This window comes from Rissa tridactyla, chromosome 9 (genome assembly GCF_028500815.1).
Source record: "Rissa tridactyla isolate bRisTri1 chromosome 9, bRisTri1.patW.cur.20221130, whole genome shotgun sequence".
NCBI lineage: Eukaryota > Metazoa > Chordata > Aves > Charadriiformes > Laridae > Rissa > Rissa tridactyla.
The window spans coordinates 47184047-47200219 of record NC_071474.1 but is presented as its reverse complement, the minus strand read 5'-3'; the positions used below and the strand labels follow the sequence as shown (position 1 = coordinate 47200219).

The window sequence follows — 16173 nt, the reverse complement described above, 5'->3', positions numbered from 1 at the left end:
GTGGCAGATCTGCCATGACTTGTCCTCCTGCTCGTTTCTCTTTCCAGACAAACCTTTCATTACGGTTTCACATAAGAAAGGGCCTTACTACGAGATTACATCAGGACACAAGTCGCTGAAACTCGCTGCAAAGGTGGACGCCTTTCCTCGTCCAAGCGTCACCTGGTGAGTACCATCATCTCTAGCAAAATCAGGAATACACAACCTTCTTTTGGGCTCCTGTCTAGAACAGATTTTCGCTGTTCCTCACCACATAGATAAAAGATGAGCGCTGGGAATGCTCATAGCACAGTTCAGCTAAGGAGATGTGACTCCTTTCTGTGCTGACATAGGCCCTGTGAAGCTGGGCAAGCCATACCTCTTTCCCATGCTATTTTTCTCTCCTAGTCATGAAGAAAAAGGCTCTACAGGAAAAATGGGGGTTTCATTTACCCTGGACACAGAACTGTTTGGAAGATTGAAGTAGAAAGTTATTGGGAAGGGGTTGCCAGTTTACCACCGTTAGCGGTGGTCAGCTGGCAAGGACGCAGCGCGTAACTGAAAGCTGCAGGACACATTCTCAACATGAGAAATTGTTTCTCTTTAAAACTTTTAAGTAATTTTCTCCAATCCTGTACCACCAGCAATGGCAGATCCTTCCAGACAATGCAGTGAATCCTCCTGAGCAAACTAAAGGCTCCACCAGGACTATAATGCATCGCTTTAATAGGAGGGGCAGCATGTCAGGAACTCCAGAAGACATTAATTTCTCTCTTTACCCTTTCATCTCTTGTCCTCTCTCTTCCTACTTTTTCGATGCGTCATTCTACAGAGGGTCTTTAACAACCCCATCCAACACCTTATACATCTTTAACTGTATGAAATCCCATGGGACGGCTGGCACGGCTGTGCCTGTCCTGGCAGAGGAGGTGGCGTGGGGGAGCCACCACCTGCACGGTGCCCTTTTCCTTGGCCAGTCGAGTGCCACGCCGGGGGGGGACAGCAGTCAGCAAAAGGTATTGGTCAGGGATGGGTTTGCTGCATTTTTTTTTAGCAGTCAAATAACATGAAATTCTCTAATATTCAGTCAAATCAGTGAACTCAGTCCTGCCAGCAGATATTTTTAATTGTTGCTGTTATTTAGGAGACGGGAATGTTTTTGTGAGTTGAAGTGGGGACCGTCCCCCTTTTCTCTGCCAAGGCTTTGTTCTCAGGGCCCAGCGTGGAGCTGCTCGGGAGCTGCTGGGACCACCAGAGCTGCCTTCCCTGCATGTCTGAAGCTACAGCTGTTGATGTTGGAGGTCTCTCAGGACAGTTGTTTAAACGACTGGAAAGGAGGTTTCCAGCATTCTCAGGCAGTAGGACACATGCCCCAGCTTCTCCTTCCACCAAGCCTAAAGCTCTGTGTGCAGCAAAGTCTGGCCGATTTCATATTCATAACCCAAATCTGCATATTGGATTAGCAGTGAAGAGGAGTCTGCTCATGCAGACTCTGCTGTCCTTCTCTTAGCTACTGAAGATTCAAGATTGTGGATTCCTCACTGACCTTCCTATTGACTGTAAATTCTCCAGGTCAGAGACTTACGCTTTTAACAGTAAGGGGTCGTATGTACATATTGAAAGACAATTCTGCTTAATTAATATCTTGTTTTAAAATCGATGACACAAATGTTGGCTAATCTGCGTTTAGTATTGCACATCCAGCATAATCTGGGGGCATCTAGATGTACATTTGATCATAGCTGAGCACGCAAGAGGCACTCTTCATGCAGATCAATTGAAATATTTTTTTCCTGCTTGTTGGATGAAGCCACCCCATGGCACTGCAGGTGCTACTCAGTTTTAGTGTGGAAGGATAAAAGGAATAGATGTCCACTTCAAGCAGTGATTATAGATCTGCTTCCATCGCTGTTTCCGAAGGACGACTCTTTCCCCACCCTAATTTGGGGTAACATAGGATTTCTGAGGGCTAACATAACTGCATGCACATGATGAGCTTTGATGGGACTTTCAAAACAGGTACAAAGACGGCAAGCTGATCAAGGATAACCAGACTTGCTATGAGCCGGATCCAATCAAGTACAGACTGGGCATAAGAGATGTGAGACCAAAGCATGCTGGGAACTACACCATCGTCTTGAGCAATGCAAAATATGGCCTGTATAAGAACCTCACCATGCAGCTGGTAGTGACAGGTAAGACTTGATGTTTAGAATTACTTCTACTGGGTTCTTTCTCATTTTTTGTGCAATCCTACTTTACCAGTCATCGGGAATGGTGACATTCCCCATGTTTAGCTGATATGAGCTGATGCAGGACTCTGCATAGATCACCACCTCATTTAGGAACCTCTGAAGATCCACTCATGTCACCACATGTTAAATAGAAGCAACAGAATGGAGAGCAAGCATAAAGAGTTATCTGAAACTAGGTCATCTAAAGCCACTTTCCACCTAGATATTGCACCTCAGCAATAACCTGCAGCATCTTTGTGTCGGGACAGTGTCTCCACAGAGGGAAGCAGAAATGGTCTGAAAGTGAACAAACTTAACAGGACTTAACTTACGTTTTAATAGGAGCTTGGGAGGATATCTAGTAGTGAGGTCTTGGAGCTGATGGCACAGCTTTCCAAGAGAAGTGATGGAAGTTTTATCCCCTGAGACTAAAAACAAGCTTGGGCAACGCACTGGAGAACATCCTGTTGGGACAGGAAAAGTCCCAGTAGGGCTGACGGAAGGAACTACATAAGCTACCCTGTCTTTTATGTCTCTCCATCATCCTGCTACAGAAATACTTTCTAAGTCTGTATTTTATGTATTGTCATTTATCTGCTGGGAGCACTTGAGAGACAGGTTCATTTTCAGGGGAATCCAGAGAAAACTGAAGTAGACTGTGGTGTGCACTGAAGCAGGTTCACTTGACAGAGAGGGAAAATAGATATTGGAATCCCATTTATTAATCTCCCTTGCTGGGACAATGGAAGACAGAGCCCACATTGTCTCTTTGCCCACCCACTGCCTCTTTTAATCCATGGAATTTGGCAGGAGAGATTGAATCATGAGGCCAAGTAGGAGTTCAGCAAAAGTTAGCTCTGCTTCCCTTTGGATTTCCCGAGGTTCACTCAGGCAGGGAGATAGATGACGTTATTGAGATAGGTTTGCTTTTTTTTCTGTGGTGAATTCTTTTCTCCTTATTCTCTTTACACCTAAAAATATTCTCAATTGTCCTATTTTGCATACCTATGTACTGTTGCACCATGTAACTTCCAGCATTTGTGTTTCTCTCATTTCACCTCTCACCTTGCCGAAAGAAATAATGCCTAACAAAGGGAGAGCTTTCACTTAGGCACATTTGGCCTATTAAAGCTGCTAAATAAGATACGGTGGCTTAAACCACCTTAAACGTACATAAACTAATGTATGATTTAGGAGTGGAGAGAGCTAAGAACCTGCTTATGGTCAGGTGCTGCAGCTCAGCTGATAAGGAGGAACGTGTTAAGCTGCAGTAATTTGTTCATTTGAGATTGTTTGTCCATACAATGGTTCTGCCGTCTTGTTAAGAGAACGGAAACATTCAAAGGAAGAGAAAATTAAGAATGATAATAAACTATCTTGTCAAGGTAAATATTGGTGTTTGCATGCAAAAGAGAATGTTTACTTGAAGAGCAGCCATTCCCCAAATAGGCATATAAAAAACAAACAGACCTTGTTCCTATCAGCAAGATGCTATTTCAGGATTAAACCATCCCATGCTCTTAACTACAGCACAAGCCTTTCATCTTTATTGTATGTACAAGTATTCTGTCTCTCACACAGAGTGCATGCCTCGCATGGTGCTCGTTGTTAGCCTTTCTGAGAGATCAGCCCAACAAAGACTTCAGTCAGGAATCATTATTTAATTCCAAAACCACCATTTCTCCAGAGTCTGCAAAGTCCAGCAGCTGCAGGAATGGTACCGTCTGGAGAAGGTCTTGCGTGGTGAAACACAGGAAAAATGAACAGCAAGTGTTTCTTTTCTGGTCTAAGAATGTCATCCCAGAAATGAGAGCAAGCAAAGGAAAATACCTGCCCAAGACTGCCGGTGTTTTTAAGCTGCAGGCTGCAAACAATGAGGATATTTGCCTTGATTGTATACAGGACTGACGCAAAACACCTAGGAAATCTCTCTTGCCTTTGCCAGGCTCTTCTCTGCAGCGCTACCGTGACATGCTGTGCCTGAAGCACTCAGCCCAAGGAGAAGGTCGTTTTGCTGAGATGCATGTGGGTAGAGATCAAAAGAGGCAAAATTTGCTGTTGAAGCTTATCCAACAGCAGCAAACTGCCTTTTTTCTTGTGTGTTCAATTAAAGGGACTGCTCTTTTTCAGATCTGGGCACCATTTGCTTTATTTTCCAAAAAAAGCTCCAAACTGAACACTGATTTGTACTTTCCCCTTAACTCCTCAACAAATAACCTGACACTTCAGCTCCAGTCATCATGACTGATATCCTAGTATTGTACCTGACTAGATTAAATTGCTTAGAGTTTCAGCAGACACTTGGACATGGAGAAGGAGACCAAAACATACTTTCCAGTCATTTTATGCCAGGATTACCTTGCCCACCACTGAAACTCAACCACCCCTGAGCTGGGAGGGGTGATGGATGTCTCTGCTGAGAACCACAGGCAGTCTGCAATTCCTGAAGCTGGAATTTGAACACGGGGATTAGCAGTGTTGATGGAGAAATCCTCTTGAACACAGCGGCAAGAACATCAGTTTGGCATCAAGTCTAAAAGGTGGAGCCTGCAGCAATTCTGTACCCAATAAGCCTCGTGCCGAGTACATAACCAGGTACCAGCTCCCTGTTACTGAGGAGTGACGTTTCATTTTGAGTAACAGCATTGCTCCCCAAAAGCCAGGGCCAGGTTTTAAATTTCAGAGCTGCATCTGTGAAAGTGAGTGAGTTCTGATCTATACTATTAAAGAGAAGATGGAAAATCAAGACTTTTGAGTGAGAAGATAAATGAATTTGAGTATGTTTTCTTTTGCTGCAAGGGGAGACTGCATTGAAGGAATTATAAGCAAGCATACAGCCCCCTCTCCTGTGAGTCTTGTCACAATAATACATCGTTAATGCTCCTGGACGTCACAGATAGCATAACTGGCACTCAGTGTGCTCTAACAAACCCATCAACTGCGAATTTGAACTAGGTGTAGAGGTAGTTTGAAGTTAATAGTGTTGTGAATTGTTGCGCATGAACAAAGTATAAGTAGGAGCAGGACTCATTCGTCAAATTGCACTATAATAATTTTTGCAGTGGTGTTCAATAATAAGGGCAGCAGACGGGAACCCTTGAAGCAGGATGAGAACAAGATAAGAAGTCATCTGCTTGAGCCCTGCAGGACAGGAGCGTATACGCAGCGTGTCTCCTGACCTGCCCGAAGGCCAGCACTGCTGCAGGCTTTCCTTGCAGTCACCTCCCAGATAGTTCATTGGTAGCAATCACAGCGTTCTGACGTAAAGCGCACCCTGTGTGTGCAAGGTGTTTCACTCCACGGTAAAATATTAGGAGCTATTTCCCCCCAAAGTTTGATATGGCCGTAAAACCAATGAGTATCTGCAGAGTGCAGAGGTATCAATTGTCTCAGCTCCACCGAGGCAAGAAGGAGCAAAATGGGCAAATAACCCCCAGAGCTGCAGGGTGGGAACTGACAGCAACGCTGGCCCCAGGCGAGGACCTGGTTGACAATATGCAGGACGGAGCACGCTGCCTGGCCTGGAGGAGAATCGTGCTGCTATTCAAAAAATGTCTCTTTAAGAGTGGCTTAGCTGTGCCTCTGGTCACCCGTGCTCCCACTGCAGCTGGAATTTAATCTTGCAGGAGCACATATCTCCCTTGTGGAGTCACCTTGGCTCATTCTAGGACTCCAGTCCCCAGGAGGTAGCTGATTGCATTTTCAAAACACTCCTTCTTTACATATTTACACATCAAACACTGTCCAACAAGCGGCGGGTTGCTGTGTTTTTGTTTTGTTTGATTAAATTCTTATTGAGAAAAGCTTCAAGAAAATAATGTCCTGAAGAATTTGGAAAGGAGGGAGCAAGGAGAAGGAACAATCCTAGCAAACAGCTGGTGGCTGCACATCTGAGCCAGCCAAGAAGGAGAAACGTGGGAGAAAAGAGTTATTCCGGGCTGGAGTACAAAGCTCTTTCAGAACAAAACATAAACAAAAACCCTCAAATCTATTTATGGGCAAGCAGGCTGCATTTCATTCTCACCCTCGCACAAGTCATCTGCATGTATCAAGGTTCTCGCTGAGCCCTTTACAGAGCAGTCAGCATGCTCTGACCACCACGTGGGGAGTGAAGATTGTATTGAAGCAGAAGTTAATTCAAAAAATGGGATGAATAATCTCCTTCACCACTTTGCCTTTCTTCTTTGTCCCAAAGTTTCTCTCCTGTGCTCCCTCAAGGCTCTTCTTGCAAATATTGCTTTGGGTTCCAGCTGCTCTAGTCAATTGAAATTACAGTCCCTCGTAGAGTCCTTGATCCCCCAAGCTCTCGTTGTATCTATAAGAAATGCAGGATTAAGCGCTAGAAATAGCCTCTACCATAACTAGTGGTAATTCACAAGCTTCTTATGAATTCCTTCTCTCCTGGGCAAGCACTGGAATAAAAGGGGTGCATGGAGAATTCACGTGTGTGTTGCCATGTGCTCCTCGTTATGGCAGCGAGGTGACTGGCTATACCTCGATTTGTTACTGGGGGGAATTAGCTCCAGAGCACTTAACGATGCATATGTTGCCCTACTCTGTAGTTAGGCCAGCTCTTCATATTTGGTTTAAAATCAAAGGCAAAGGGAGTTCTGTGCCTGACCTACTTTGGCTTGCAAGGGATGAGTTGACATCAAAGGAGTCCCCAGTGATCTCCATAAAAGTTAATAAATATGCGGTGATCCATGTGAACAATACCCCGTCACCTCAACCAGCCCCAGAAATAGTCTGAAGAGAGAAATGAGCCTTCAGGATGAGGTTAATACATTTGGGTTATGCCAGTTCAGAGAAAAAGAGCTCTTAGAGTGACGGATCTCAGTTAAAGCCAGTTGAAGACAGAGGGAGGACTCCCACAGACTCTTGTCCATGGAAGGGCCACTGAAATCTCTAAATTAATTGCTAAATTGGACACTGTTGCACTGTGAGAATCATAAATTTCTTTGGATTATTAGTGCAACCCAACTAATGTTTACTCTAAAGGACTGAGCCAGATACGAGAAGCAGGGCTACATAAAATGATCTACCTTCCCCTTGCCTGCATGCTTCAGTATCCTGCCAGGACTGCTTTTCCTTTGTGTATCATATCCACTCCTGCATAGCTCCTTGGAGGATGACCCATTCAGGATCAGTCAAAATAGAAAACCTAATTTTCCACCTGCTGGGCCAGCCGAGCAAACTAGAAACCCCACAATAAACCACAGCCTGTCTCCATCCAACCGCTGTTCCAATGTGTTCCTCCCCACGCCCACTGCTTTGCCTTCCTCCTGGGTCCTGGCAGCAATGGCTGTGGCCAAAGCTTTGGGTGGGCAGGACGCTCAGCCGCGAAGAGCAAAGGCGAAGAGATACAATGCTCCAGTCTATCCTTCAGGTCTCGTTTATCAGACATAGGCAGGAGAGAAACAACTGACTTCTTCTGGGAGATATAGGAAAGAAAAGAAAAAAATGTAGGAGCACAAATATACTGCAGTGAGCCTTTCCGGCATGCTAATTATTATTACCAAATTATGAAGAATTTTCTCACTGACATCATGCAAACCCTGCACACTTGCAGCTCCACAGCCCAGCCTCCCCTCAGCCTCTCTGCGCTCCCAGGAGAGCCCCTAATGAAAAAGTCAGATGAGCTGTTTTCATTTTGTTAGAAGTAGCCAAAGCAATTTTAGGAAGAGGAAGGTGGGGGCCTGCTGGAGTTTGCCAGAAGAATCTGAAGCATTCAACTCACGTCTTTGCAGCAGCAATCTCTCTCTGACAGCCCTTAAAAACCAGAGTGGTGGGGGGAAGTTGGAAAGTGGCAGCCTGCGGTTTCCACGCTGTCTCTCCGCCAAGCCTGCAGGTATATTAACTCTTGTTTTTCTATTTTGAAAAGCAGCAGAAGGGGCAGAGACAAAAATCCTAGAAAACTGCCTGCTCTGCTAAGAATTAAGCAGTTCATCATTACATATTTGCTTTTGAACTGTTTGGCCACGAAAAATAAGATGGGGAGAGACAGACAAAAGAAAACCTTTTTTTTTCCCCAAAGCTTGGCTGCATCGGGCTTGAATGACAGATCTGGGAAAGGTGGGACAGGACTGGAAGAGACAGCTTTCTTCCTACAAGGTGAAGATAGATACATGCAAAAGTGACAGTACAAGGTCAGAAAAAAACAAAACCAAGCTGCGCTGCCATTTTAACAACAAAATTCCCTGTAGGGTAGGCCAAGTGCCCTGTGATTTTTCTTAATATCTGTTCATACAGTATCCCACTGCACAGTTTCTCTTCCGTTTGCTTCCACCCCGCTGGCATCCCCAGCCCAGAACAGCGGGTTACAGTGGAGCAGCAGGGGGTGTGCGCTAGAGATTAGGCAGGAGACCGATAATCGGTGACCCTAATTCTATTCCTGGCAGCGGTACTGACTCATGGAGAGATTTTGGCCACTCATTTCATCTTGGCATCTGCTTCCTCAGAGGTACCACGGGGACAACGCCGTGCACCCACCTCACAGCAGCCTTGTATGTAGTGCTGGGCAAAATAAAACCAAAAAGCAAACAGAACGAAACAAAGAAAACCACCCAGAGAAAATCAGCTGGGGTCCGACACAATGTTCCGTTCAGCCTGAAACAAAAGTCTTGTTTTCAGGTCATTTAACTAATTTTTTCTTTCTTTCCACTTAACAAAAAAGAGAAGGGGGAAAAAAAGAAAAGAAAAAAAAGCAAAGCACAGAGATTGTAAGCCAAACACAGACAAAGTGCTTTTACTTTGGGGGAAATTTCATGCTTGTTTTCCCATACTGTTTGACCAGTCCAAACGTGTATTAACGAGTTCCCTATCTACCATACAGAATACTCACCTAGCTCAACTTGCAGAGCTTATAGTTCCGTTAAGTACCACACAAACATCAGATGAAAGATAATAAAGTGCAAATTATTTTTGCTTTTGGGAAGCAGAAAGGATAAATAGAAAACAAATTGCCTCTCTCTCAATTGTTTTAATGAAGCCCCATATCCAGCAAAGTACGTAAGGTTGAGACTAAATGCTTCACTGGACCACTCTATGTTATTTTAATGATGTGCTTAACGTGAAAAGATTTTTTGAAACCCAGTTTAGATGGTAGTGGGGAAGGTAAGCAAACAGCAGTTCAGTCAGAGGTCACTGAAAGTAAAGCAAAGTTTCTCTAGAAGAGGCAGGGAAACTTGCTATGTGCTGTCCTCTATATTTGGATGCTCCTTTGGGTGACAAGTCTGCAACCCCGTACTAACATCTGCAACGAATTTAGAGACAGAGGAGCCTCTTGCAAAGGGGGTAGTGCCAGAGGGTTAGTGTCCTCATCCTTGTACATATTATTTGCGCCTAATGCCACAAACTAAAGATAACAGTAGGAAGTAAGGTGAGATTTACATAACGCTGATCAATTTGAAATTTACAGTAAGCAGAACTGCCTTTTGATTGCATTTCACAGTGCAGCAGCAGCAGCAAAGTCTTTAGTTATTCAGGTCAGCTCTCACACCAGCAATTGCACCTCTGCAAAGCGAGTTGGGGATACAATCACACTTTAAGCCAGAGAGGACGAAAACCCATTTATTTCGACACATTTAAAGCCATCTGAACATTGCGCGTTCCAAAAGCAGCCAGAGACGAGAAAGCTTTTAAGTTTTGTTTGGCTTCTGCTTGAGGAAACTCAGCCTGGGGAGGGCAATGGCCCAGGGGCGGGAGGAGGAGGCTGAAAGTCAGTGGGCAGATCTCGGCGTGGGGGGAGTGGGAGGCAAGAAGTGGGATAGGGAAGGATGCTTCAGGTCAGGAATGAAGTGTATTTACAGACCTCCTGCAGTGCAGCACCGTGGCAGCAGGCAGGACTGCTGCTGGGGCAAGGCGCTATAGGAAGGTGTTCAGTGAGCCAAGGTCAGGATGGCGGAGGGTGCTGTAGGTCAGGCTCTCGGCACGGTGGCAGAGCTTCAAGGAGAAAGGAGGACTCTGCTCTGCTCTTGCTGGAGGAGGCGAGGAGCACTGCAGGGTCTGCGCAGAGGCAGCTTGCCTCTTTACTCAACCTCTGGACTGCCATTAGTCCAAGCCCTGCTAAAGCTCTCCACTCCCAACAGCCTTTTTTTTTGGCGTGCTTAAAAATCAGCAATACACATGCAAATGTATTTGCCTTGATGAAAACCACACTTTAGATGCTAATTTAAGGTGCAAGCAGAAATGTACTTGGATTTTGGCAGTGCTTACAAATGGATTCGTACCCCAAGCCTTACCCCACACCCAGACATGAGTGAAGATAAACAAGAGTTTGTGCATAATCCATCATGCTGCTTAGTAAGCAAACAAGAAAGAGAAAGCAAAGCACTGTTTGCAGGAGGGAGAGAGTTATCTGAGAAATACACTGCTAGGTGTACCTTAGGTAATCACTGGCTTTGGGCTAAAAACTCCTCATCACGCTAACGTGGAGAGCCTTTTCACAGGTGGGAGTGCTGCAGGTGCCAGCCCACTGAGCCAACTCTCCGTAGCCTGAGCAAATCCAAAAGGCCAGTTCCCACCACCGAAGCCAGTTAACTTGTTCCCATCACCGATGGAGGCAACTTCTGTAAATAGGATTTGGCCCAGCAGCGAGCAAAGCAAATGGAAAAGCTTCGGTTGCCTTCAGGGAGCGTGGGAAGAGGTAAAAAGGCCATGACACCGTGCAGAGGTTTGGAAAGTTTTCAGCCCCCAAAATACGCCGCATACGAGTACCCCACATTCCCCATCCCAAACCTGCAGCGCGCTGGGGCCAGCACCAGCACCCTACCGGGCACAAAGGCGGCACACTCAAAATTGTGGAAGGGCCTCGTCCCCTCCACGGTAGCACCGCAGTAAGAGTCATTCGCAGAATGACACCTACCACCATTACAACCTTTGCAGGGAAAAGAGAGAGACGCTCGTTAAAATTGCTTCAATTTCTGTGTCATGCCCATAATTAGCTACGATCCCACACTAACAGTGTTATAAGGCGCTGAGAAAGAAATGATGGGGAGGCATTTTTAGCCAGCCCCTCAAGTTTTAAGAAAATAATTACTTAAGCCTCATAAATAATAGTTATTTCAATTGATGAATCATTTTGACTCATTTTAGGTTTCAAGTAATATTTAATAGTGCCACACAGTAAAGTAATTGCGGAATTAAGAATTCGTTCGTCACTCATGTATGTTCTCATTTGAATTAGATCAAGTTAAAATTATTATTTCTATTTAGAAGAATAATTTAAATGACAGTCAACGTGCTCATCATTTCACCAAGAGTACAGAAAAATCTTCTAATATTAAAAGATTGTAACCAAACTTTTTCCCCCCCATACTTTTTCACACATGCAAAACCATACAAACACACTGTCTCTCTCCCCAAGTGTGTAAACCTTTTTCTTACAGCCAAGAAAACACAGCACTCGAATAACCTTTCACATAACACTTGAGTAACCTTTCACACTGAACTTAAAGTCTCTTTCTCCAAGTGAAAATCACACTTTTGAGGTCGGTCCAGACACGCCGAACACAGGATTTGAGACTGAAAAGAAAAATGTCCGAGATAATGAAAAATGTTCTTCTCTCTCCAGGGAGTTTTACAAAATTATTTTTATGATCAGAAATAATTTACTGATGGGAAATGAGATGCCAGTTACATGGAAATTCAACATTCGTCCCAATAATTTGTCCAGTGAATTGCTCACAAATCCCAAAGCACTTGATCAGCCAAAACCCAGAGCGATGTGGTGCGGGAAACCCTGTGTCCATGTTAGAGATGAGGATGTGAGTTCCAGAGACCCTTACCACAGTCTGAAATACTCTCCCGTCTGCTCCCTTCTTCACCTTCTCCTTCACGAAGAGACAATCCCTCTCCCTGCCCGATGGGACAAAGGAGTGAGGGGTGGATTTTTGGAGCCTGGGAGAACATCATCCGCAGCCAGACAGGGTGACAAGACTCAACCAAAGGGAATCAAAAAAGCAAAAGGGAGCACAAGAGCAAAACCAAACGAGGCCTGACATTTGGGTTTTTCACGTGAGATGTTCATCAGGACCTAATGAAGGTTCTTAAAAGCAGATGATGTTTTACGGTCGCATGGGAGTTAGGATATGGCTGAACCAACGACAGTCAATGCTCCTTTCACGTGGTGGAGAAGGAAATGCTGATGTATTTTCAGGCAATGATGAGGTTAGAAGATCTTTCAGAGTCTGACCTGGCAGCCATGAGAAATGAAAAGTGAGGATCCCACCAAGACATGGGATCAGCCTGGTCCATCCACTCATAAGAGTAGAAGGCTGGAAGGGAAAAAAAGCTATTAAAAAAACGAGGGAAAGGGCTCAAGATTGATGAGGTGGGCAGTAGCTCATATTTACATATCTGGGGCCTCCTTGACAGCAGAAAAAATAAGTTAACCCAAAAAATAGAAATCTAATCTACATTCACTTCCCAACTTGTCAAAAGCCCTCCGTGTAAAGCAGCCGCACTTGGCTGCACAGAGGTGTTCCACGGAGGGACCCCGACCAATAAATCTGGTTGATTTCCTGTTATGAGAAGCAGACAGAGATATGGCCAGGGATGGGCAGAGCTGTCTGCACAAGGGAAGAGCCTGTGCTTTCACCCCAAACTCAAACCCACCCTCTCCGAGGTTAGGAAAAGTTCAGTTCACTTTGGGGATTTTTTAGCATTATTTCTCATTTTTGCGTGTTCCCGTGGGAGCTGGAAGTAGATGGGACAAAGCATTTCTTTCCTGCTGGCAACAAGCAGCCCTGAAAGTGTCACACGAAAGTTTGTTCTTGAGAGATTTCCAGTCCAAGGGTGTGATCTTGCAACCCCTCCAGATGTGAATAATGCAGTGACATTTTTAATGGTTTTGCTGTTGGTGAGAATTTCTTGGCATTACTCTGCAAGTGTTTTCTCCCCACCACTTCTTCCTTGCTTTCTTCACCCCTTCATCCAGTGCATGTTACACGTAAACAGAAAAGGAAAGCGAAGTTTTGAGATCAAAAAGACTTTTTTTTTTCCAAAACCCTGAGGAGAACCTGCGCAATGGTAACAATATTGCAGAGCAGCAGCTGTTTGATAAGGTTCCTCTCAGGAGGTGACATCAGAAGTCAAACGCGATATTGCCCACAGCACGCAGACTAACAGCCTGATCCTGCAGTCCCTGACCAATAGGTGCTTCATGGCACAAATTTTCCAGAAGTATAGCAGGTCCACAACAACATTTGAAAGCAATTAGGATGGATGTGAGCACTTCGATGTTATTTTCTGAAACACCACAACTAATACCCATCTTTCTACAGATCTGTACTTTCAGCGCTGCTGCTCATTTCCCTACAACTGCCGCAGCCTCACTACATCATCCCTTACTGATCACAGCAAAAAGGTTCAAAACCTTTGACGGAAACAGGACCAAGACTGTGGATATAAATTTGCTCATTTGTTGTTTGTTGGTTTTTTTTCTTTTTCCCTTTAGAGAGACCCAAAATCTATGAAAAGGAAACTGATTTTGATAAGATTGAGCGGGTGGAGTTAAGAAGCAAACACAAAATCCAGTGCACCGTAAGCGGGAATCCTGACCCGAAGATCGAGTGGAAGTGGCAGCCCTGCAGCCTCACAGACGCAGTGTAAGTGCACGTGCCTACGCAGGAACATGTTGCAAAATGGTCGGATAGTTTAAATTTAGTTTTTCTTTCCAATACGTCTTATTCATGTGAGTTAAAAATCACAAGCAGTGATTCCCCACCTAAAGGTCTCAAGGGTTACGAACCCAGCGGAAATCTAGTTGTGTTTGATTTTTTTGGAGTTACAAGCACCTTCTGTATTATCAGAATTGTGTCAAATAAGTTTAAAGTGACTAAAGATCAGGCTTGAATTTTCATTAACTTGACCAGCAATGCCCCTCTGACTTACCAAGATCTTTTCTTACACCTCTTGGATGCAGCCTACGTGGCTGACAAAGGGAAAACGGATAGGTGTAGAGGTAACACGCTTTCTGCCCCTGTATGAGCTACTGTCAGACAAACCTGCTAAAGGCTTGGCTTCGTTTAGTTGCCATATGGAATTTGTGCCACTTCCAAAGGGCTGTCTTCACTAGTGCACGCTGAGCATGAGCTCCTGTGGCAGCATCTGCGTTGCAGAGGCTGGAAAAGGTAGCCCAGCCTTCACGCCTTACTGAGGGCCTTTCTTAGCTGAAGTCTGGAGGCAGCCTGGGGTGTGAAGACACAGAATTCACTGGGTCAAAACTGTCAGAGAGGAATGAGGCAAGTTAAAACACAAGATGCCTTTCGAGATTTGCCTTATACAAGTGGATGTTTTCTTTGCTCCTGCTGTTATATGAGCAGGATGATCTATAGAGGTCTTGGCTGAGGTCTGAATGCTCCCCCTGGTTGCCCCAGGGGACATACAGGAGCCACATGTAACATTTCTGACTGCACTTCAACTCTTCCTTCAATGAGTGGGTTGAAGTCAGGTTTTCCATCCCTAAAAAAATGAATGCAGGTCTAGGAAGCAAGAGGGAAAATTGCTGGGTGGTTCCTTATTTTCTCACCATCTCAATGCTTTTCCAAATGCTGTGAATGACCAGCCATGAGACGGGGCAAATCACTAAGAGAAGCTCCTTTCCCAGGTTCTCTGCTGCAGCACTTACAGCGATGTTGGGCGTCTAGTCATAGGTTGGGTCTAAAAAGTGACCTTGTGACCCTCCACAAGGGCAGTAGCTCGTTACCTCATTTAGGTAGTTACACTGCTCCTGCAGGAATAAAACGGTAGAGATTTCTAGGCTTAGGTAGGGCTGTTGGCATCGCAGGTCAGCAGAAGGCACACAAGCTGCGGCTTTGGAGGTGTTCAACAAGAGCAGAATGGAAACACCATATGGAAACAGGTTATGCATTCCGTAGGAAAGCCACACAGATGACCTGAAATCTTTTCCAGACCTTTCTGTCTAGGGAGAGAGAATTGGTCATGAATGCCACATTAAGCCAGATTCAAACCAGTGACCTGGTAGCAAAAGACCTGATGTAACCCTTGTTCCAGCTCTCTGACTCTCTGATCTTATCAATTTAAATACAATTGCAGCGTGGCGTCTACCTCTTCTGGCCTCCGGGGCAGCCTTATCTTTTTCCAGCAGAAGCTGTAGGAGGATTCCTGTGGGAAATGACACAGACCCCATTTCCGTCTGTTGTCTCACTTCCTCTCTCTCTCTTTCTCTCCCCGCTCCTCACTAATGCACTTTGAATCCCAAAACACTATCATTGTTCCTTATAGCTGTGATGTGATTTGCTTCCTTTGAGCTTTTTCCCTTCATCCTCAAGACAGAATTGTGCCCTGCAGGAAGTCACTCAAGACATCTTCTAATTAGGCTCTTTTGAGAGCCATAAACCCTCCCTTGACCCAGGGTGTTACCCATGCGTCTTGTGTGGATTTGGCAAAGGCACAGCTGATTTATGGATTCGTTTTCTGCAGCATCAGCCCTTGGTCATCACCTATAGAAGTCCATATTCGTTTTAATTCCTATGATCCTAATGTGCTATGGTGGGCTGAGAATTGCGGTGCCTCTGCTGAGGCAGAGGAGACAATAAGGACAAGTTCCTGTCATGCTTTGTGACGACTTGTGCAAGGTGCGATCGCAGCTAGTTGTGGAACTGAACTGACTTCACTAACCTGCCGTCACAGAGTCAGTTTGTCACACCCAGCCGTGCTAGACTGGAACTGAACCGGCAACTTTAAAATGAAAGGCTTCCTCAAGTTGCACAGCGGGCAGCCCCCTCCGCCAGGACGCCTGGAGCTCCAGCCTTGCTGAAGCCTTTGCGCTCCTAAGCACGAGAAGGCCTGTGTCTCTGCTCATTTATTCCAAGGGTTGTTGTTAAAGAAGACAGAAAAGCCTTTTGCCGTGGATGGTGCAGATATACCTTTCCGCATGACGTGCGACATACACTGCTCTTTGCCCATAATTCAAAAATGAGGATTGCTAACTGACTGA

General features: G+C 45.1%; 1 protein-coding gene and 1 long non-coding RNA gene across 3 annotated transcripts in view; one reads left to right on the top strand and one right to left on the bottom strand.

The window, feature by feature from the left end:
- LOC128914504 (uncharacterized) overlaps positions 1-16173 on the bottom strand; it is a 213079-nt gene that overhangs the window by 40438 nt on the left and 156468 nt on the right. The gene's annotated exons all lie outside the window — the stretch shown is intronic.
- The window catches only part of LOC128914501 (vascular endothelial growth factor receptor kdr-like), a 140440-nt gene that overhangs the window by 64355 nt on the left and 59912 nt on the right, over positions 1-16173 (top strand). For both annotated transcript variants that reach the window (XM_054213539.1, XM_054213538.1), the window contains exons 8-10: positions 48-165; positions 1999-2174; positions 13669-13819. In XM_054213539.1, coding sequence (XP_054069514.1) covers positions 48-165; positions 1999-2174; positions 13669-13819 — 445 coding nt within the window. The remainder of the gene's footprint in view (positions 1-47; positions 166-1998; positions 2175-13668; positions 13820-16173) is intronic.